The 23,260-nt window shown below is 35.1% G+C and overlaps 1 protein-coding gene across 2 annotated transcripts in view; it reads right to left on the minus strand.

Moving 5' to 3' along the window:
* LOC150099370 (uncharacterized) overlaps positions 1-23,260 on the minus strand; it is a 462,639-nt gene that overhangs the window by 210,119 nt on the left and 229,260 nt on the right. For both annotated transcript variants that reach the window (XM_090403434.1, XM_090403433.1), the window contains exons 19-20: positions 17,303-17,542; positions 16,259-16,677 (exon numbers count right to left, since the gene is read on the minus strand). In XM_090403434.1, the coding sequence (XP_090259560.1) occupies positions 16,259-16,677; positions 17,303-17,542 (659 nt within the window). The remainder of the gene's footprint in view (positions 1-16,258; positions 16,678-17,302; positions 17,543-23,260) is intronic.

Below are 23,260 nucleotides of genomic sequence, written 5' to 3' on the forward strand. Positions count from 1 at the left end.
ATGGAATTACCAGACATTCTTTCCATTCCTGCGGAATCTTCCCTGTTCTGAGACTCGTATTAAACAGCATCAAAAGAATATCCAGTTTGACTGAACTCTTTTAGCACACGTGCTGATATCCCATCAGTCCCTATTGCTGAATTCTTATTCAGTTTGTGCAACAGCTTTAATACCTCATCCTCATACACCTGAGTTTCTTCATTCAGTTTAGAGGCAGCAGTGAGCTCAATGTCATGTACACCAGGTTGATAGATTTTAACAAAATGGGCACTCATTAGTTGAACAACCTCTTCTGCATCTGTAACCCTCACGCTATCTGCATTTAGATGAGTTTACTCTTTCATATTCATTCTTTCTTTTACTTGCGGCATATCGATGGAATTCTTGTGGGTCATCTTTAGCAAGCAGAGCCATTTTCTTTTCATACTCAGACTTTACTTTCCGTACAACAGTTGTGACTATTCTAGCCTGCTGCTTATAATCTTCATAATGCACATCATCTTTATGCACACGGTATTCCTTCCACATCATCCTTTTCTTACACATCTCTTGCTTAATAAGATTACACATCCATTTGACTCCTACCCTGTTTATTCTTTGAACTCTCAGGACACACTCTGATATTGCATCATTTAAGTATTGTTTATATGCTTCCCGTGCACTGCTGATATTCTTCCCATCCATCAACTGATCCCATTCCACTGAGGTCATAATTTCCTGCTTTGTAGTTCACAGCATGTAACCTTTTCCGAGTGGAACATTTATAAACTTAGTCACTTCCTAAGTGAGTACCGCATGATCACTGTCATCAACTAGAGGCAGAATAGTTACATCTTTAACTGAAATGCCCTCTAACACTATAATCAAATTTAACACTCTTTGACCTCAAGTTCCTTCTGTCACATGCTGCTTAGGAAGTTGTCCAACAACAGCTCAATAAATGCATTTTCATTCTTCTCATGAGATTCTACTGCTACCCAATCAATATTTCAGTAATTAAAGTCTGCCATTATGATTGCTCTATTCGAGCTTATCTTGTCTATTTGGTGATGCATTTCTTCATCACTAGCAACTCCAATCAACCAGGTCTGTAACAACACCCCACTATGTAAATGATCTGGTTAGATTTCACTTCACACCAAGTGGTTTTAAGCTCACTGCCACATGAAATACTATTAGTGGTAATTAAAAGAAACACATGTATTAACTACAGTGAAAATTATTTAATTGCAAATATTTCATCCTAAGTATCTTAGGACATCATCGGTACAGTAGTTTATCTTGAATTAAATAAGCTACTTAATGAAACTTCCTCCTTAGATGAAGAAACAATCAAAAAACTTAAGACATACCATGCAAGGCCTCCTAGAATTTATGGCTTACCTAAGCTACACAAAACTAATGTTCCACTCAGACCCATCATAGACTGTACAAGTTATCAAGATTCTTATCTAACCTTCTCCATCCTCACATAGGCCACTCAGTCTCATCAATCAAAAATTCTACAGAGTTTCACACAAAAATGAAAGACATTCAACTGTCAAAAACTGACTTGTTAATCAGCTTTAACATTGTCTCCCTCTTCACGAACATTCCCATAAAGAAACAATAGAATTACTAACTCAAAAATTTCCATCTGATATAGCTGAATTGTTCAAGTTTGTTATTGCATCAGGTTACTTCACCTGGAAAGGTCAAATTTACAAGCAAAAAGAAGGAACAGCAATGGGATCTCCTTTATCACCAAACCTAGCAAACTTGTTTCTAGAACACCTTGAGGAAAAAATATTCACTTTTGAATCCAAACCAAAAATTTGGTTAAGATATGTCGACGACGTATTTGCAGTCTGGGATCATTCCGAACATGAATTACAACTGTTTCTAGATAAAATTAACCTCCTTCATCATTGCATCAACTTTACGTTAGAAAAAGAATCTCTACAAGGTATCTCCTTTTTGGATTTACACATTCAAAGAAAAGAAGACAGTTCCATCGCCACGTCTGTCTTTCACAAGCCTACATTCTCAGGTCGCTACATTCACAATTCTTCTGCTCATCATCCATCTCAGAAATCTGGCATTATTAAATCACTAGTTTCCAGAGCACACAAATTCTGCTCCTCAGAAGAATCTCTAAACCAAGAATTAGAAGTAATCAAAAATACAACCATCTTAAATGGATATAATCCTAAAACAACTCAAATAATCATCAGTCGCTTTCCCACACATCAAACTAGACAGGAAGAAGTCCATAGGATTCCCATACCTTACATCAAAGGTATCTCTGAACGTCTTTCTAAAATTATGAAGAAATACAATTTTGCCACTACTAACAAACCTATCAACCAAATTTACAACTCTTGTTACCTTCTCCTAAGGACAAACTCTCACCTCTGATGTTGCCTGGCGTTTATGAGATTCCATGCTCATGCAAATTGTCCTACTTTGGACAGACAGGTATTTCTGTTCAGAAACGCATCTCGGAACATCAAGACCACATTCGTCTTTTTAAACTGCAGAAACTCTCAACACGAAATTGAAAATCCAAGCCATAGGATCCATTGGGAAAAGTCTAAACTTTTACATAGATCTTTATATAAACATGAATGTTTATATAAAGAAAGTTCTGAAGCCCTACTACACAGACCAAATTTAAACCGCAACGGCATTCTAACTATTCCTAAAGTATGGGAAATTGTCATACAAAATTGTGTAAAATAATTATTATTAGGTTTTTTTTTTTTTTTACTTCACATTATGCATGTTTAATGAGATTCTATTGTAATCATGCGCCCTAATTGTATGTTATTCCTATTATTGTTTAAACTACTGTACTGATGATGTCCTAAGATACTTAGGATGAAATATTTACAATTAAATAATTTTCACTGTGCGTGTTTCTTATAATTATGATCTCACCACAGGTTTTGTTATTTAAAAAAAAAAAAAAAAAAAAAACATTAGTAGTAGTACTACGATCATAGGTCTCAACTCTAACTGGATTCAAGTCATCTGATATCATTTGCAGAATGTCCTCTCTTCTCCTATCCTTCCTAAATAGTGTACCCTTTACACTCGATACCAGTTGGTATGTCTGATTCTGATAGCTAGGTATCACTAATGCCTATAATCCGAGGTCCCAACATACTGACCAAGGCAACAAACCCCTTTGTTTCTGATACTTCTAGCATTCCTGTACAGATAACAGATATAATCTACCTGCATGTTCTTTTGTATACTGTTGACTGCAGTCTGCATGACACAGTTGGACAACTTGCAGATCTCTATACTTCTCTAATGCCTTATACATGTAGATATCTTTGCATTTGACTCCAGTTGCAATTGCACACGTTTGATGGGTCCAAACCAGATGAACACAAAGTTGAAATCTTTCTCTCCTTGTCAACATTTCCATCGTTAATACAGTTATATAACATTGTCCCTCTTACACTCACATTCTCACCATTCCTCCCTTTATAATTTAGTTTCCCTGACTCTCTATGTTAGGTCTCATTCCAGTTATTAGTTTTTCTAGAATCCTGATACCAAACACATTCAGATGTAGGCAATTCCCCTTATACAAATCCAATCTTCCCTCAAACTCACTCCACACATCCAAAAACTCGCAACCATTCCCTTCTACACAGCCTACACATCGAATCATTTGCCATCATAGCCCTTCTTCTTAATTCATTTTTATCATAGTGAGGTTAAATACTGACGATTTCACTTTCTCACTCTTCACTCTCGCCTCTTCCAACAACCCTTTCATGTTCTCTCTCATACTGAACTTATCACTAGTTAAGCAGTTAGTACCTACTCATCAATTAGTACCTACTCGTAGCTCATCAATAGCGTATTTATTATAGAGTCACCATACCAAATAACGTCTTTTTTTTTTTACTAATAACATTACTTACCTGATTTTTGTTACTTCGTTAATTACCTATTTCCGTGCTTTGTTTTCTTTTGCTGCTTAATTTTCATGTTCTTCCTATGCTCATTTAAACGCCTCTCGACTTTTTGTAATTCCCGTGTTGTTTCTCTGATGATCTCCTTCAAATACCACATGAAATACTATTAGTAGCAGTACTACAATCATAGGTCTTAACTCTAACTGGATTCAAGTAATCTGATATCATTAGCAGCATGCCTCCTCTTCTCCTATCCTCTCTATCCTTCCTAAATAGTGTACCCTTTACACTTGATACCAGTTAGTATGTCTGATTCTGATAGCTAGGTATCACTAATGGTTACAATCTGAGGTCCCAACATATTGATCAAGGCAACAAACTCTACACCTTTGTTGAAAACTGCTACATATAGCATCTCACAACTCCAATAACCTCGTTAGCAGAGATAGCCTTCTTCTTGCCTGTGGTGCTCTATTTTGCACTACTTTTCTTGTGCGTTTCTCGTGCCATCCATTTTGACCTTATACTTATTGTTGAAATATCTTAATCAAAATATGTTATAAAATACTAAATACACGCTAAAATCAATACTAATATATACTATAAAACACCAATTTTCTAAGGAAAAAACACAATAAAACAGACAAAAATAACCAATTTTACATGAGCGCTAAATTCACTGACCAACCACAATATATCCTCAAACCAATCCTTTTAATTGTATTTCAATCCTAATTGTACTGATGCTCTGATCTGATTAGAACAGGTTACATGTTGAACTAGAAAGCTGGAAATTATGATCAACTTAAGAGAATACTATCTTTGGTCCCAGCGGTATCTGAATGTGTCCCAAGTGTTCGAAGAATAAATAGGTTGGGAGTGAAATAGATGTGCAACCTTATTAAGCAAGAGATCCACAAGAAGATGATGATGTGGAAAGAATATCGAGAGAATAAGAGTGAGAGGAGTTATGAAATATATAAAGCTCATGCCAGAAGAGTAATGAGTACTCAGTGGAAAGCTAAATCAGAGTATGAAAAGAAATTGGTTATGCAAGCTAAAGGCAATCCAGAAGAATTTTATTGGTATGCCAAAAGCAAAAGAAAGAATGAATGTGAAAGAATAACTTTATTGAATGCAGAAGGTACTCTAGTGTCACAAGCTAATAAGATTGTTCAATTAATAAGTGGTCACTTTGATAAGATATATTAACCAGGTAACATGGTGCACAGTGCTACTGCTACATTGGATGACGAGTTAGAGGTTCATGAAAATGAGGCTGAAGAGCTGTTGCATAACCTGGATAAGAATTTCTCAATAGGGTCAGATGGAATATTAGCCTGTTTACTAAAGGAATGTTCAGCTGAATTGGCTAGGTCTTTCAGATGTTTGTATAACTTGAGTCTCAGCTCAGAAATGATACCACAGGAATGGAAAAAATGTACGATAGCTTGACTATACAAGGGCGGTGCAAATACTGATGTGTCAAACTAATGACCTATCAGCATCTCTGGTGTGGTAGTGAAGATTTAAGAGAAGTTGGTAAGAACTCGCACTTGTTTGTCTACAGAAATGGGTAGACAAACAAGCTATACTCTGCAAGGGGCAGCATGGATTTACTAAAGGAAGATCATATTTTAGCAATTTGCTCATATTTTACAATAATGCTATGACTGAATTTGATAGAGGGAATGGATACACTATGATAATGTTGGATTTTTCTAAGGTATTTAATAGGATACCACACAAAAGGCTGTTGCATAAACTGGAGAATATGGGATTGGAATATAAATCTTGACTTGGATCAGGAGAAGGCTGACAGATATATCAAATAGTGGTATAGAGTGGGTGTGAATCTTCCAGATTTAAGGTGACCAGTGGTGTATCTCAGGATTCAGTCATTGGGTCATTATTGTTCAATCTATACATTAATGACATCAGGCAGGACAATTAGGGATGGTACTGATATTTAGCACTTACAAAATGATTTGAACAGGCTGGAAATTTGGGCAAATGAAAATGGCTATGAGTTTATTGTCAGTAAGCATAAAGTTATGCACTTTGGCATGATGAGATTTCCAGCAGCATATTATATTAGCAGGGTTATGCTACAAGAAACTGAGGAGACAAGGGATCTCAGCATATTGGTGGAAAGGAATTTGAAGTTCAAAGGTCACATAGCAAAAGTTGGAAATACAACTCGGAGGATAATTGTGATGTCGAAGCAAACCTTGACATTTAAGGATAAGGAAATCATTTTGCCTCTTTATAAGGCTTTGATAAGACCACACCCAGATTATTGTACACAGGTTTGGTCTCCTGGATTCCAAGGGATTAAAGAATCTGTGGAAAGATTATATCTGGATTATTTGATTTAGATTATGAGGACAGATTGCGAGTATACGGATTACAGACTCTGGTTAACAAGAGAAAGAGGGTTGATATGATAGAGGTCTATAAACTTTTGAATGGGTGTTATAGGATATCGTCTGACGAAATTTTTCATTATATGGAAGGTGGGGAGAGAACACCGGAGCATCTATGGAAATTAAGTTTGTTCACAGTCAAGAAAGGGGTAAGAGCTAGGTTTTTCTCTCACAGAGCAGTGAGTGGAATAATTTGCCTTCAGGAGTAGTGAGTGCATCTAATGTGAACGAATTTAAGGGAAGGTATGACAGCTGGTTTGGGTGATTTATAGCCTCCCTCGATGAGTCCTTCAGTACATAGAGGTCTTAGATAATAACAATAATAGACTCTTGTCTTGAAGACATTCTCAGGTTAGAATTACAAAGTTTTAAAGACAGCATAATACTTAATGGTTCATTTCTATCCAAACTACAACACTCCTTGGATAATTACTCTCATACTAATAGCTCATCACGATCAGATATCAACAGAAATTCTAGTCTTTACATAAAAAAGCATTACTATCTCAAAAGTTTTAAAAAAATTTGAATTCCACACAACTTTCAAGTCAATAAACAAGATTTATTCTATTCTGCCTTCAACTTTTTTCAACAAACTACTTCTCTTGGCTCACCCAAGAGTATACTAGATTCCTTGTTCTTGCAATCTCTCCTATTTTGGCCAGATGGGTTTTAGACGAGACATATGATGATTAGAACATATGAATTACATTCTTTTTATCCGGGATGAGAAATCTGGTATTGCAGAGCATGCAGTTTCTACTAGCTGCAGGGGGTTCCATAGGATAACACAAAAATTCTTCACAGAAGTTCTTTCAAATTTGAGACTCTTCAAAGAATGCTATGAAATTTCAAATTTGAGAGATTCTTCAAAGAATGCTATGAAACTCCTTGCAATCAGCTTACTCTAAATCACAATGATGGATCGAATTTCTGACTCTGAACACTCGCTAATAAGCTAATGTTTTTTCTTATATGTACATCTGATGCGTATACATCAACAGTATATGGATGTGTATACATCAACAATTATGGATGTGTGAGACACACTCACACATCCATAATCTGTGTTTCTCATGGATTCCTAATATCACATGACTGGCTGGAGAACAAGAAAGAAAGCACTAAAGCACTCTTTAATGTCTGTTGTCATTTCATTCTCACTTCTTGTAACTGTCTGTACTTCCTTTGTGTTCACTCTGATAATGTGATGAGATTCTCATCACAAAAATATGAGTGTTTTATATTAAATGCTTTATTGTATCTTACGTAATTTACATGTATAGTAAAGTTCATCTTGTCTATGAATTACATTATTATTAGCAGTTATTAGCAGTCAAATGTTGATAGTACTTCTCTAATTCTTCTGTGAGTTCCACTTCATTTTCACTGATACTATTTTGAATTCTACTGATGCTGATTTGAAGTTTGTTTCTGTAGCTGACTTTTCACCCTATATTCCTAATAAAAATGGTGAGGGACTTGTTTAACTCAGCAACACTCCAGCCAGCATCGAATTTCATCATGTTGTACCATCATTCTGTTTTGGTTTAGGCTAAACACAGAATGTAGTTTAGTAAGCTAAATCCAAAACTGCCGGCTTACACTTATTTATTCAGTATCAGAGTATTTAGATACCACTAATGGGGCATACCATGAAAAGTGAGGATAAAATATATCAGAAGCTCTGGTCAGTTCTCTACATTCCTTAAAAGGTTAAGATGAGGTCTCTCCCACTTATCTAACTTTAACCGTCATTTCTTTGCTAAAGAAATTCAATATAGTCTACCATCCACTATAACAAACTATCCCTTAAAAGAAACTTGTCCCACACCCACAAATTTGCTGCAGTTAGAGATGACCAAATCTGCTAATTATGGTTTGAAGGATGCTGGTTTTTATGGCTGGCAGCATTCTATTTTAGTGGCTGTCTAAAACCTATTACTGTTAGGTATTTATTTGTAGATAAATTAAGGACTAAGGTATTTAGTGCCAAGAGTCTTGCAGCTGGAGATTATTGGGGACGTGAAGTCCTGTGTGCTCAAAAATTTTTGTGACTTGGCTGACTTAAGAATCTTATTACTTAAATTAAGAAATATTGTTAGCCTATTGAAACAGAAGTGAGTTGAATGCAGTTCATCTAAAATTTATGCGCATACAGGTAACCTTGCATACTTTAATGACCACTTCAATCAGTGATCTGAGATAATATGCATGTCTTACATTCATTTGGCACATAAGTACTTACACATATTCACATCTTTCCACTCTAACAGCTCTAGTTTCTTTGATTATTTCATATTCATTCTTTCAATGGCTAGGACACTTAAATCCCAAATCCCTAATGACATTGCACAAGTGAGAGCAAAGGGATGTTGAAATGTATGTATAGCCAGAATTAGAAATAAGGGAGAAGAGTTTTGGCATTGGTCAGCTCAACTTGGTCAAAAATTATAGGCATCAGTGAGACCTAGGTGACGAAGAATGATAGAGATACAAGGATAAAATGTAAAGATTATTGTATTTTCAGGGAGAATAGAGGGAATAAGACAGGAGGTGGGGTATTGCTGATGATAGCTGAAAAACAACAACTACCACCACCAAAAAATAAGGGGGTGTGGGGGAAATGGTTCAATTGAGGCTGTCTGAGGTGAGATAGAGGCCACAGGACAAAATATATTGTTGGTTACTGCTATAGACCTGGGGGTCCAGAAGAAGATGTGGATGACATATAGTTAGTACAATGAATGCAGACCAAGCAATTATCATGGGGGGAGGACTTCAACTATGGGGGATATAGACTGGAAGGAGGAAAGGGCATATGGCAAGATAGAAGTGGAATTTATGGAGTTGCTAAGGAATAATTACCTGAAGCATGTTATGGAGGGAGACCAGAGGTTTGAGAGTGTTGGATCTAGTAATAGTATCAGAAGATATATCCATAACGAGGTAGATACACTGTCTCCAATTGGGTAGAATGACCATGCATTCCTTTTCTGGTAAGTTGCTCTACATGTGGAACTCTAAGTCAAAAAAAGGTTTATGTTACAAGGAAATAATGTAAGTAGTGCATCAGAAGGGATTGTTTGTGAGCAGCAGTATCAGACTGCAAACCCAAGGTCAAGAGGCTGTGGTGGGGATTAAATGGATGAATAAAGATATAAAGCAAGAGCTGAAAAAAAATTGCGGAGTGAATATTAAAAAAAAAGGTGATCATCATAGGAAGTGTACAGCATATTGAAATATGATGTACACAAAATATCACTGTATTCACAGTGATATCTTGAAAAATATCACTGTGAATACAGTATTGGGACTGGAATGGCATATCAGCCTATGTACTACATGAATATGCAAGAGAATTGGCATTGCCCCTGCTAAAGTTGTTTAATCTAAGTCTCAGCTCTGGCAAGGTTCCAAGGGAGTGAAAAGAGGGTAAGATAGTTTCCATTACATACAGGTGGCTCCAAGACAGAAGTAGGAAACTACAGACTAATTAATATATCAGGAATAATTGTTAAAGTACTGGAAAAGTTAGTTAAAGTCCAACAGTGGGTGAATAGGGATACGATACTCTATAGTGGACAGCACAGCTTTGCAAAAGGTAGATTCTGTCTTAGTAATTTATTCATATATCACAATCAACTAGATAAAGGAAATGGCCACACCATGATACTCTGGAGTTTGCACAGGCACTTGACAGAATACCACATGGAAAACTACAAAAGATGGAGCAGATGGGAATGGATATGAAGATAGTAGCATGGATAGGTGGGGAGGCAGGCAGGCAGACAGACACCAAAGAGTAGTATATAGTGGAAAAGAATCTAGTAGAATGAGGGTGACTAGTGGAGTACTTAAGGTTCTGTACTAGGGCCATGACCAATACTCTTTAATTTGTATATTAATGATAAAGAGAAAGATTTAAGGAGAGACATTCAGTTGTTTAATGATGATGCAAAACTGGAGAGGGCAACTGTTGATAAAGGTGATGTAGATATCTTGCAGGATAATTCAAATAAATTGGCATTGTGGGCAAAGGAAAATGATTGTCAATTTAATGTTGCCAAATGTATGGTTATGTACTTTGGATTCAAAAGGTTACATACTGCACATCACATTGATGATATTGGATTGCAGGAAATTAATCAGGCTAGAGACTTGGAGATAATGATAGATGTAGAGTTGAAGTTTAGAGGGCATACTGAAAATTTGGTATATCAGATTAAAGGGTTACTTGGTTGTTGAAAAACATGATGACAAGTAAAGATACGGAAGTTATAATATAAGGCTATGATTCAGCCATGTCTTGACTACTGCGTACAGATTTGGTCTCCTGAGATGATTCAGAAACAAGTGATCAAGCATGAGAGGTCTTTGGAATGCTCCCTATCAGGATATGTTCGAGATGTGTGGGTTACAAAGTTTAGTTGGTAGGCAGAAAAGAGGGGACATGATAGAAACTTATAAGATATTAAAGGGGTTTTATAAAAATTGATACCAAGGAAAATTTTCAATATATGACAAATAGTCAGAGAATTAGGAGCCATCCGTGGAAGTTGTGTAAGAGCATGGTTAGCAAGGGTGTTTAGACTAGATTTTTTGTGTGAAGAGTGGTTGGTGAGTGGAATGGATTGTCAGAATTAGTTGTGAGTGCCCTGATACTGAATGAGTTTAAGGAGAGATACAACAGGTTTTGTGTATATAAAATTTGGTGTGGGTTTCCCACAATGAGTCTATGGTCTCCATAGAGATACCATATAATAATAATAACAACAATAATTTTAAGACTCCTTAATGAATAAAATAAATCAAAATTTTTTAATATATTGATTGTGTAGTTCACTTCCCACTTTAACAGGAAAATAACACTTTTTTTTTTTTTTTTTTTTAATTGTGAATCTCACTAACCAAGGTTGTAAACCTTTCTAATATATATTATTACCATGGGTTGGACTATAGGTTAGATCAGTGGTCGGCAACCTTTTTGAAGTGAAGAGCCATTTTTAAAATTATATCTGTTAACAAAAAAAATTTAGGGAGCCGCATGCAATGATAAGCAACCAATGGTCCACGGGATGCATGCGGCCCTCTCAGGTTTTTTGTGTGGTCCACAGTGTTCATTTTGTACGGCAGAATTAGTATATTTTAAGTAAAAATCTATTTTATGAATGTTGATTTTTACATGTGTATTTATTTGTGCAGGTAAAAAAACTAAAATATACCTAAATAATGGAAAATAAATTAATACTCTTATCAAAGAAAAAGAAAATATTCTTCATGCAGATCGAACCGAATATTTGATTTACTATTTTAATTGCTCATCACTGCTTTAAATTTACCAACTACATTGAAAAATATTATAATTAAATTATTTATTCAGTTTTTTTTACAGTAACGCATTATCATACTTGTAAAACACAGGGGTGGCATGGTACACGAAATTATATGATATTTTTAAATATTAAATAATAAAACAAAGATTTCCTCTTCCTTACAAAAACATATGTATAAAATCCAATAACATACCTATTTCTTTAATTTTTTTAATTTAAAATATCTTCTTAGTGTGACTTTTGCTGTTGAACTTCTTGGGATAGTTTCTCAATATGCGGTGAATACGCTGTAATTTTCATTTTCAAACATGACGAAAGACTCACGTTGTTTAGTTGGTTTCTCAACTTACTTTTAATAAAATTCATATTAGAAAATATTTGCTCACAGAAATATGTCGATCTGAAATCAATAGAAGTCCAAATGCGTATATTTTTAACTGAATGTAAGTGCCCGGTAAATAATTCCACGTGTCAAATACAATCTGATCTTGCTTTTTAAGATCTTCTATTTCAGACCATTTGTGTTGTATTGCAACTCCTCCAGGTCAGCTTCAAGATTTCTAAATTTTGAATTCCACAAATCCTTGGTTTTCAGGTCCTCTAACTCAAATTGAAATGCAACCTCATCATTCCAGCAAAAGGTGAAAAATTTAATTCAGCAGGATTAATTTCAAGTGGTCACAATAAAAATTACATAATTGCCTTGTTCTTTCTAAACTCCTTAGATCTCCCATTAAATTCAAATCGCATATTATTATTATTACCCCAAGACCTCATGGAATCAAAGACTCATCTGGGAGGTCCTTTTATCACATACACAGCTCATCATACCATGCCTTGAACACATTCAAACTCCTTGCGGACACAACTCTGCACGAAAAAAACCTGCCTTTCACTCCCCTACTCACATCCTCTTTATACAGTTTTCAGGGATGACCTCTGGTTCTCCCCCTGATCTCCCACTATGTTCTGTAGAACTTCTCCAGCATTGATCCTATAACAATCCCTCACCAACTTGTAGGTCTCTATCATATCTCCCCTCTTCCTTCTGTCCACCAAACTCTGCAAATTACATCTTCCCAATCTTTCCTCATACTCCACATTCCAGAGGTCAGAAACTACCTTAGTCAGTCGCCTTTGGACCCTTTCCAACATCTCTTCATCCTTCTGAAAACCAGGTGACCAAATCTGGGCACAATAGTCCATGCATGGCCTAATAAAAGCTGTATACAACAGAACAAGAATCTCCCTCCTTCTACATGTCAGTGTCCTCTGCATCATTCCCAGAAGCCTTTGTGTTGTCTTCGAAATTTTGGCTATGTGTCTTACCTGGTCTATAACAACATCAACCAAGTATTTGATTCCATTCACCTCTATCTCACACCATACTGCCTCAAAACCACTGGCACTATTTCCATATTTATATTTACCACAATTTCTTTGAAAAAGGTTAAATTTATGGAATTATTATCAGCTTGTTCTTGTTGATATTTCAACGTAGGAAAATGTAATAATGTGCCTTTCTCTAAGTCTGTCGCAAACAAATATAATTTTTGTTCAAACGAAATCACTTCTTCCAAAAGCAAAACTGCTGTATTTCCCTTTCCCGGTAGTTTCTTATTTAGTGCATTTAAATGGGAAGTCATATCCACCATAAAGTAGAATTTTTGTAACCAATGAGTATCTTCTAACTGAGAGCATATTCAAGGTCTTTTTGTCTTAGAAACAACTTAACCTTTCCAAGGCAGGTGGCAAATCGCATCGACACCGCACCTCTGGAAAGCTATCTTATTCTGTTATGCAAAAGAAGATCGGAATATTCGCAATTGATTTCTTTAAGAAGTTCACAAAATTGCTGGTGATGTAGTGGTCTTGCCATTATTTTTTTAACAAGTTCTACAAACAAATCCATCACTACTGTTATCTCTTTTGGAAAAGTTTGTGCACAAAGTATCTCTTGATGGATTATACAGTGAAAGGAAAAGACGTCATGTAAAATTTGTTTTTTAAATAAAGAAATAAAATCTTTTTTTGTACCTTTCATGCACCCTCCCCCCATCAGTCGCAATAGATATTATTTTGTTAATATTAATGCCCTTACTTTTCAAGAAAGTGGTAACAGCAGATTCGATGTCTTCTCCACGAGTTTCTCCTGTAAGTGGCAGTATATCAAGTAATTCTTCCTGAGGTCCTTGAGAGTTACGTATCTACAAATAAGTACAATCTGTGCAATGTCATCCACATTGCAAGATTCGTCACAGGCAATGGAGAATGCTGGTGGTGTTGAATTTAGATTTGTAACCTGCTGATTTGTCATATATTCTGCCATTCGTATAGTTCTGTCCCTTACAATCTTAGCAGATAATGGCATGTCTTTTATTTTTGTAATTATTTCTGCTTTGTTTTTAAAATCGCAGAAAAGAAATTCGGACATTTTAATAAAACATTCTTTTACATATTCGCCGTCCGTAAAAGGTTTTCCTCGTTTAACAACTTCTTGAGCAGCCACAAAACTAGCAATAGTTGTATTTCTTGATGCTTTTATCTATTTGGAAAATGAACATTTAGTTAGGTTTACTTTGCTTTGCAGCTCTTACAACTTTTTTTCTTTCATCTCCCCGTGGATATGCTTTGTCAAATGTATCGTGTTTATTTAAAAAATGTCTTAGTATATTTTATTTTTTATTGTTTGAAAGTTTTTCATGGCATATTAAAGAAATCCTGCTGTATTTGCTACAAATGCGTAGGTTTTGGTCCATTCACTTTTAAACTCCCGATTTTCTTGTTCTATCTTTCTCTTCTTTGCTGACATTTTAAATATCAAAAAAGATTTCTATTTTGTTAATATTTAATTTAATGTTACAATATTCACATTACCTAACATAATCACCAGTAAATGAAAGCACTGCAACGTCCACTACAAAATTTAATTATTTTAACAAAGTGAGCAGATTTACAGACCATACCTGCACTATATGCAAAGACAATGGGCACGTTCAGACAGGCAAGCGCTACATGTGCTAGCTTAGCGTGACATATTTGGTTTAATAAATTAAAACAACATAAAACATAACTTAAGTAATTTTAATTGGCATGAATAATTAAAACAAAAATCTTTGACAAATCAGTGGGTTTACGAATTCTTGCATTATCCATGATAATCCAAGACGAATGTAAAGAAGGATTATCGCGTACGATTTCAAAGAGTTCAAACATGAAAGTATTAAATTTTTCAGCATCGCATGTACTATTTTCAATTGTAAAATGTCCATGATTAAATGTAACATGTCCTTAATTTCTTGCAAATGCTATATTTAGGGTTTTTGGTTTCTAATTGAATAAATAACATTCATTTTGCATTATTCAAAAATAGATTGTTTAATAATGAAAAGAGCCGCAGGTTGCCGACCCCTGGGTTAGATAGTCCAACCCATTACCATGGATTCGATGATTCAGAAGCATTGCTCTAATTAGTAGAGTAATAGTTTCACACTGGACAACAAAACTATGTCAGAAGTGTTAGAAAATAATGTAAATTTCTGAGGAAGGAATCAGTTAGTATAGTGAAACAATGGTACATAAAATAAAAGTGTTGTTAAGTGTCAGAACTTAACATTAAGTATTTGGAGCTGTCAGAATTATATCCTAAAATATAAAATGATATAAATATATAACTGGCAGACAGTTTTACTTAGTCAGTCATAAGATGGCTAAGTAAAATTCTCTGCTAAAATTTGGTTAAATGCAATAAGGAATAATTACCTGAAATGTGTTATGGAGGGGACCAGGGGTTTGAGAGAGTGTTGGATCTAGTAATAGTATGAGCAGCAGTATCAGACTGCAAGTCCAAGGTCAGGAGGATATGTTAGAGATTCTGAAGAAACAGGAAATTCACAGAAGAATTTGTCAAATTTAAATGTAATGAAACTTGCAAGAGCATGATATAATTATGAATAATCTAATGTTTTTAATGTCCATAGTTAACAGACTTGATACCTATTTTTGTACGGCATCCCAATTATTTCAAAGCACTTACTTGAAAAGACTGCTGTCTTTTCAAGCATGCTTATAACAAAGGTAGAAAAATTTGCTCTGTGCTTTGAGAACTGATATCATCAACTTTGCCAAAGAAAATTCATATGCTTTTAAAGAAGATTTTTCTCGGCAAAGTTTATGATATCAGTTCTAAGATCACACAGCAAATTTTCCATCTTTGCTATGAGTTGCTTTGGTACCAAACTATGACAGGAAAGTCATCTTTCATAGAAATCAATGGAATAGTTTGCTATAGCTGAAAGTTCTCTATGGTGAATTTCCTTTAAAACAGCAATATCACTATTTGACTTTTGCCCAAAACTTTTTTAATGATGAGTGAATATGATAACAACAGTGTTTTTTTAGAGTGAGTGTTGATTATACAAAGACAAATTGTAGCAAGGGGGCAGCAATTGCTGTACTTTCCAAATTAATCTGAATATATAAATTAACTGAGAGATATCAAATGTGAACAATCTACTTCATATACTGGCATGAATAAAAGAAAGCCATAAATGAAAATATATGTAAACTATGGATTATTAACCTTTCATGAAGGCTATCATTTTTCTCCCTGTATAGCTGATTTTCTTCTTTCACTTTTCTCCATTCTCTGTCTGATTCCATAAAAAAAATCTTTTGTTGTTCAACCTGTGAATTTAAAGCTTTTATTTCAATATCCTTTTCAAACACTTTGGATTTCAGATTGTGCAGTTCCTCTTCTAAAACGGATTTCAACTTCTGAATTTTCTTGCAATCATCACATATCAAAGGCTGGCTGGCTTTTATTTCTAATTCTTTTAATTTATTATTGAGTTCTTCATTTTCAACTTGTAAAGCTTTTATATCATGAATCTGATTAACTGAAGTTTGCATATTTAGTTTTCTGTTAAGTTCTTCAATCTCATTTTGTGCTTCCAAGTACTTCATTTGAAATGCTTCATGGGCTTGATTAGTATCATTCAACTAGAACAAAATAAAAAAAAAAAAGTAAACACATAAGAAAGTGATTAATTTCTTAAAAACAATAATTTACACTAGTAAGAAGTTATTTTATTTTTTTCAAAGAATGCCTGTTAAATGCATAATCACCACAAACAAAATTATCATATGCTCAAAACTATGAATGAAATATTAAGATCTATAAGATATAAATACATAAATAATATGTTGCACTCATATTCATTCTGAATTTGAATTTTACATTTCTGATTAACTTTTATCAGGAATGTAATAAATGTTTAATAAGGATCTATTATCCAAACATACACGTGTATGTCTAGATAAGTCTAAGTTTGGAAATTTACCAAACATACATACATTTGTGGTTTATATAAATGGGATTTTTAAGTGAAAACACGAATTGTGTGCAAATGATAGTGGTGTTTTCTAGTCTTGATCACTGTGTCTATGAACACATTAATCAAATTTATTTCCATCTCTTTTGCATTATTATAATTTTAAAATAATATTGCCTAATAATAAATTTAGATATAAAACAGAGAGAGAGAGGTTTTCATAGGTACATAAATAATTTTATGAATATTATAGAGTAATATTTTATGATTTATTAAAATAACTGTAACAGTACCTTTCCTTCAATTTCATTCTTATTTTGAATTTCCTCTGCAACTTTTTTTTCAAGTTCATCTTTAGCAACAGTAAGAGCTGTTATTTTTGATGCATACATAACTGATGCTTGATCCAAAGCATCTTGCTTCATCTTAGCTTCTCTTGCTAAACTTTCCATCTGGATATCTATGGATCCTTTTTCAGTTGTTATTGTTTCCAATGTCTGTTGTAAATGTTCATGTTTCAATTGCAGTTCTTTCTGGAAAACAAACAAACAAACACATATACCTGTGAAAATGTGTAACATACAAATGTGAAAATGTGCATATCTATATTAGCATATCTTATAATCTATATATTTTTTATATCCTATAGTACATTAGCACCATGAGTGGGCTCTGAACTTTTAAAAATTATTTTTCATTATATTTATTTGTATCTCTTTATTTATTACACTAGATGGAAATCCTGCTCTAGACATCAAACATGGAATTTTTTCAACCTCAGACCTCCAATAAATGGGGCAGTGGTCTCAGCAGGGCAACAGAATTCATTTTCCACTTAAAGAATTATGTCCATAGCAGGATTCAAACCTGAATCTTGTTGGCTGGAAAGTAGATATATTAATTACTAAGCCAACCAGACTGACAGATATATATGCAATACATTATTTTATTTTTATACTGATCCCATACATGAGAGGTTGAAGAACCTATAAGCATCATTAGTGCAGTGAATGGGATGCAGGTGAGGATTGAGAAAGAAAGGTTTATTGACATTTTTATTGAAGAGTTATAAGTTGTGGTTGTTTGGAAATACTTCATGCGGAAGGCTCTTTTATAGAAGAGTGGTAGTTGGAATAAAAGAGAAAGAAGGAAAGCAGGTTTGGTGTGTTTGTAGTTGCAATGAAAGGGATGATGGGCAGCTGCTTCCCTTAATGGGCCCAACAGAATGTGGAGGAATGATGGCTGCCAGTTTAGTAGGGCAATGACCATGAAAGTATCCATAGAAAAGACACAGTGCCAAAATACTACATCTGAGAGAGAGAGAGAGAGAGAGGGTGAAGTGAGTCTGTAAGGGCAGAATTATCTATTACTGAAATTCTTTTCTCTGTACAGCAAGGAGAGGCAGATTTGGAATTTGTATAGAGTTAGTAACTGGATGGGTGAAAAATAGCATATTGAGCAGAAAATAATGCCTAGTCTTATAGATACTGAGGATTGATGATGATGTATCATGTTGGAGGCTTAATGAATTGTATACAGCACTCAGAAAGGATTAAAAACAGAATTTAATTCTTCCTATATTTCGTCTCAGTCAATGAGACATCTTCAGGGATAAAAAAAAAACTAATGTAACATAAAAACAAATAACAAACAATACTAAGCCCAACCACGTGGGAGACATTGAAGTCCTATTTAGGTGGAGAGGCCTCTAAGGGCAGTTGTAGGTGGCCTGGAATGTAAAGTGGGACCTCTGGTGATAAGCGTTTCCCAAATCTTAGGAAGCTTAACGCAACCATATTTGTTAAGATTTGGTTGATTCCTGAGAGCTGCTGTTGATTCTAAGAATAGTCTTTCTCTTTTGAATTTGCTGTGGTGGAGCATGGTGGTTTTTTGTTTTCCATGAGATCCTGTGGAAAGGATCTCATGGAAAGTATGACTTATGTATGATGTATGATTTATGTTCCTCCAGGTGGATAGTAGCTGATCTGCCTGTCTGTCCAAAGTATGCCAGTTTACAGGAACAGGGTACTTTATAGACTCCAAGCACTGAAAGAGGAAGGAGCTGGGGAGCTGATCTTTTGTAGAGAGGATGAGGGTAGCAAGTTTGCGGTGGGGCCTAAATGCTGTGTATTTTTTTAAAATCTTGGCTATTTTTTCAGATGTGCCACAGATGTAGGGTATGGTGATGGCATTTCTAAACTCTTTTTGAAGAGAAGATCGGGGAATGGGGAAAGAACTGATTATTTTTCTAATGCTGTGATCACTGTAGCTATTGGAGAGGAAAGTGTTGTATATGTGGTCAAGCTCAGTTGTAAGGGCGGTTCCACTGGAACAAAGATTGTGAGCTCTCTTGGTAAGAGTTTTAATAATGCCATGTTGTTGAGCAGGGTGGTGGTGGGAGCATTTGTGGATGTATCTGCCTGTGTGCGTGGGTTTTCTACATACTGTGAAGGAAAGTGTACTGTTGGGGAGGCGCGTAACTAAGGTGTCTAGGAAGGGTAAGCAATTGTTCTTTTCCTTTTCCATCGTGAACTGGATTCTTGGATGTAGGCTGTTGAGGTGACTGAGGAAGGCTTCTAATGTGTCTGGGCCGAGGCCAAATAGAGAACACATCATCTACATATCTTAGTCAGATGGAAGATTTAAGAGGGGCTGAGTCTATGGCTCATTTTTCAAAATCTTCCATATAAAAATTGGCAGGGGGGTGAGAGGGGGGGGGACCCATGGTGGTTCCTTCTATCTGCTTATAGATTTTGTTCTTCCAAGAAAAATAACCAGAATAGATCTAAGATGTCAGAAGGAAAAACGTTTTTTAAGAGTGTTAAGATATCAATTAAGGGAATATTGGTAAACAATGAGGAGATGTCAAAGCTTACCAATATGTCTGTTATTTAAGGTTAAATTTTCTATGAAGGTTTTGAAATGGGTAGAGTTTTTTATATAGGATGTGGAAAGTCCAGTGAGGGGTGGGGGTCAGGGAGTTGGCCAGCTGTTTTGACAGTTTGTAGCAAGGTGAGTTAGTGGCATCTACTATAGGTCTTAGTGGGAAATTGGATTTGTGGATTTTTGGTAAACAGTATATTCAGGGGGGACGTCAACGTAACGTTTCCAAAGCCAAAACTTTGGAAACGTTACGTTGACGACATTTTCATTATATGGAGTCACGGACACACATCTCTCATGGATTTTCTTCAACATCTTAACAACCAGCATTCTAATATAAAATTCACTGCTGAACTAGAACGTAATAACTGCCTTCCTTTCCTGGATATAATTCTTACTCGATGCTCTCATAGATTTAAAATCTCTATATACCGAAAACCGACTCATACAAACAGATATCTGCACTGTCAATCTCATCACTTTCCACCACAAAAGCTCGGAACTATTTCTACCTTAGGACACAGAGCACGATCTCTTTTAAATGAACCAGATGAACTCCAAAAAGAAATCGAACAACTTTCTCTTATCTTTAAACAAAATGGATATTCTGAAAAAACAATTAAGAAATTTCTTCTGGATCCTCCTAGGCAATGTACTACGGAAACTACTGATTTTAAAGGTAGCATCTCAATACCTTACATTAGTTCAGTCTCAAATAAATTGGCTAAAGTCCTTAAAAAATACAACATCAGGACGTTTTTCACTACACTCCCTAAAGTCCGTTCTCTTGTAAGCCATCTGAAGCCTATTCATCATAACCTGAAATATCCAGGTGTTTACAAGTTATGGTGCGATTGTAATATTCCTTATTTTGGAGAGACTAACAAATCTGTTGAACTGCGTATTGAGGAGCATAAGAGAGACATCGCCTATAAAAGGTCACATGCATCTGCGCTATCCAGTCATGTTCTTTTCTCTAACAATCCTCATGATAATCTACAGAGTCACTCAGTGTGCTGGAATAAATCCGAAAACATTTTTCACTGTAGTGATGAGTTTGAAAGGAAAATCGTGGAGTCCAGGGAAATCCTCCTTAATCCTGAGCATTTGAACAGCAATTTGAGTTATAACATCCCTGATAGTCATACTGCAGTTGTTCAATACTGGCGTTCACGACAACCTGTAAGCACGCATGCAACAAACAATAGCGCATTAGATAGAATGACTTGAAAAGTACAACGTTTTTGTTTCAATTATGTGTTGCATTTTTTGCCTGTAATACTCAGTTTTTTGTATCTTCAATTTTTATTATTGTGTTCTACCTTTAGTGGATACCTGAAGAAGGCTGTAAAAGGCTGAAACTAGTTGTATCATTATCATTAAATTTAATATTTTATCTTGGTTTAAAGTCATTTAAAATTTACTCTTCAAAATGTATCATCACAACCAATGATAATGATACATTTAGAAGCCGAAGACTACACACACACATATATATATATAGACACATATGTGCTGAAAAGTTGTGATAATTTCAAATTTTTTCAAAATCTCTGACATGTCTTGTTATACATGCTAAAAGAAAAAGAACAAATTATTACTATTTGATGAAACACGGGGATTTAGGATATGTTCTTTTTTGTTGTTATACCAGTTGCTTTAATATAATTTTTGTTCTATGTGTTTATCAGAACTTTTCAGCAACCCCCCCCCCCCATATATATATATGTTTTGTTACTTTTGCATATTAGGTGGCCTGTTATGGGCTAGCTTCTTATAAAGAGCTAATTTTTTTTTGATAACGAGAGGGCATTTAATCTGCTGTCTGTCAATGTATTTCTTCTATCAGTTGTTTCCCCCCCCCACACACACACACAGGAATGAAAAATCAAGCTTTTAGGAAGCAAAATCCTGCCATGTCTGCATGACACATAACTCATTTTCAAACGAAAAAGTTCTTATAAATGTTTCCCATCCTGGATGATATTTAAATCATGTCTTTCCTAACCAACAAGTAGCATCAATATCAATTATATTAATGGATTTTACTCAGTTTTTTTTAATCTTTTTCAGTGGCTGAGACTTATTCCGGGAAAGAATTATAGAATTATTATTTTCTTTGGTGTTTTCATTGATTCAAAGACTTACTGCAGGAGATCCACAATAACTATTATTCCCACAGTACATATGATATCTCCTTGAACTCATTCACCAACAAAGTGCTCACAACCATCTCTGGCAACCTATTCCACTCATTCGAAACCTCCAAACAAAAAAGCAGTAAGTATGAAACCACCACCAAGAAGTGGCTTGCCTACAGTACTAATATTAATGTACTATAGATTTACAATCTTTTTTATGGGAGGGATTCACAACAGACTGAACTTTAACTATTTTGACACTGAATTCAGCAGAAACAATCTTATCAGTGTACACATTACGCAAAACGTTCCTTTCTTAATAGTGTTTCTTGGATCCAAAACAAGATCTTGCCAAAGATCTTTAGGCAAGTTGTTCAATGTGAGATTTTCATTACAAACATGCAGTTAACACACTTGTACGTAGAGGCTAATGACTTCACAACAATTGCCTAAGTATCCCATAATGCAAGGCACATATCCTTATGTGTAATGCTGTGCATTATGGGAAGGACCACTACCTACCAGTTTCGACCTTTATTGAGGTATCATCAGTAGGATCCAGACACACAAGAGATACAAATGTTGAAGTAATGCAGAAGTCATACATTTCCCATACACAAGTAATTAAAAGGTGTCACAACTTATTACTAAAATATGTTGAAAAAAAAAATAATAATTCTATGCAAGGTATAAGGCAAAGTCAGCTAGACTTAGACCTAACAGACCATCATTGTAGTGGCAGATATATTTCTTACGTTCCCAAAGATTGATGTTGGCAGAATTTCTAGTTTGTCCATAAGAAGACAAGATGCAAGAACAAGGAATCCTGTATATAAGATTCTGGAGCTGAGAGGGAGCTAGTCTTTAAAGAGAGCAGATAAGTGTAGTTTAGTTTCATATGAGATCTGAAGGTGGTGCAGAAATTGTTTTTTAAAACTCTATCTATTTTTTCTGAGGTCTCAGATATGTATTAAGAAATATGCAAGATGAAGGAAGGAACAAGTATTTTGTTAATTTTCATCGGTGTCTCACTGTTGACCTATGAGAGCAAATTGCCACCACTTGTAATAGCCTAGCTGTGACTAATACAGCCAGCAGCTCACTTTTTCTTAACCCAGAATAATTTTGGAGCATCCTTTCTGACATTTCAACTGCAGAAGAATGATGGACAGCTGTTGTCCATGTTGCTGTAGGTTTAGCAGAAATGAGGGGGGGGGGGGCATGACG

This window comes from Typopeltis vanoorti, chromosome 14 (assembly GCF_054136105.1).
Source record: "Typopeltis vanoorti isolate ZY-2024b chromosome 14, IOZ_Tvanoo_1.0, whole genome shotgun sequence".
Taxonomy (NCBI): Eukaryota; Metazoa; Arthropoda; class Arachnida; order Uropygi; family Thelyphonidae; genus Typopeltis; species Typopeltis vanoorti.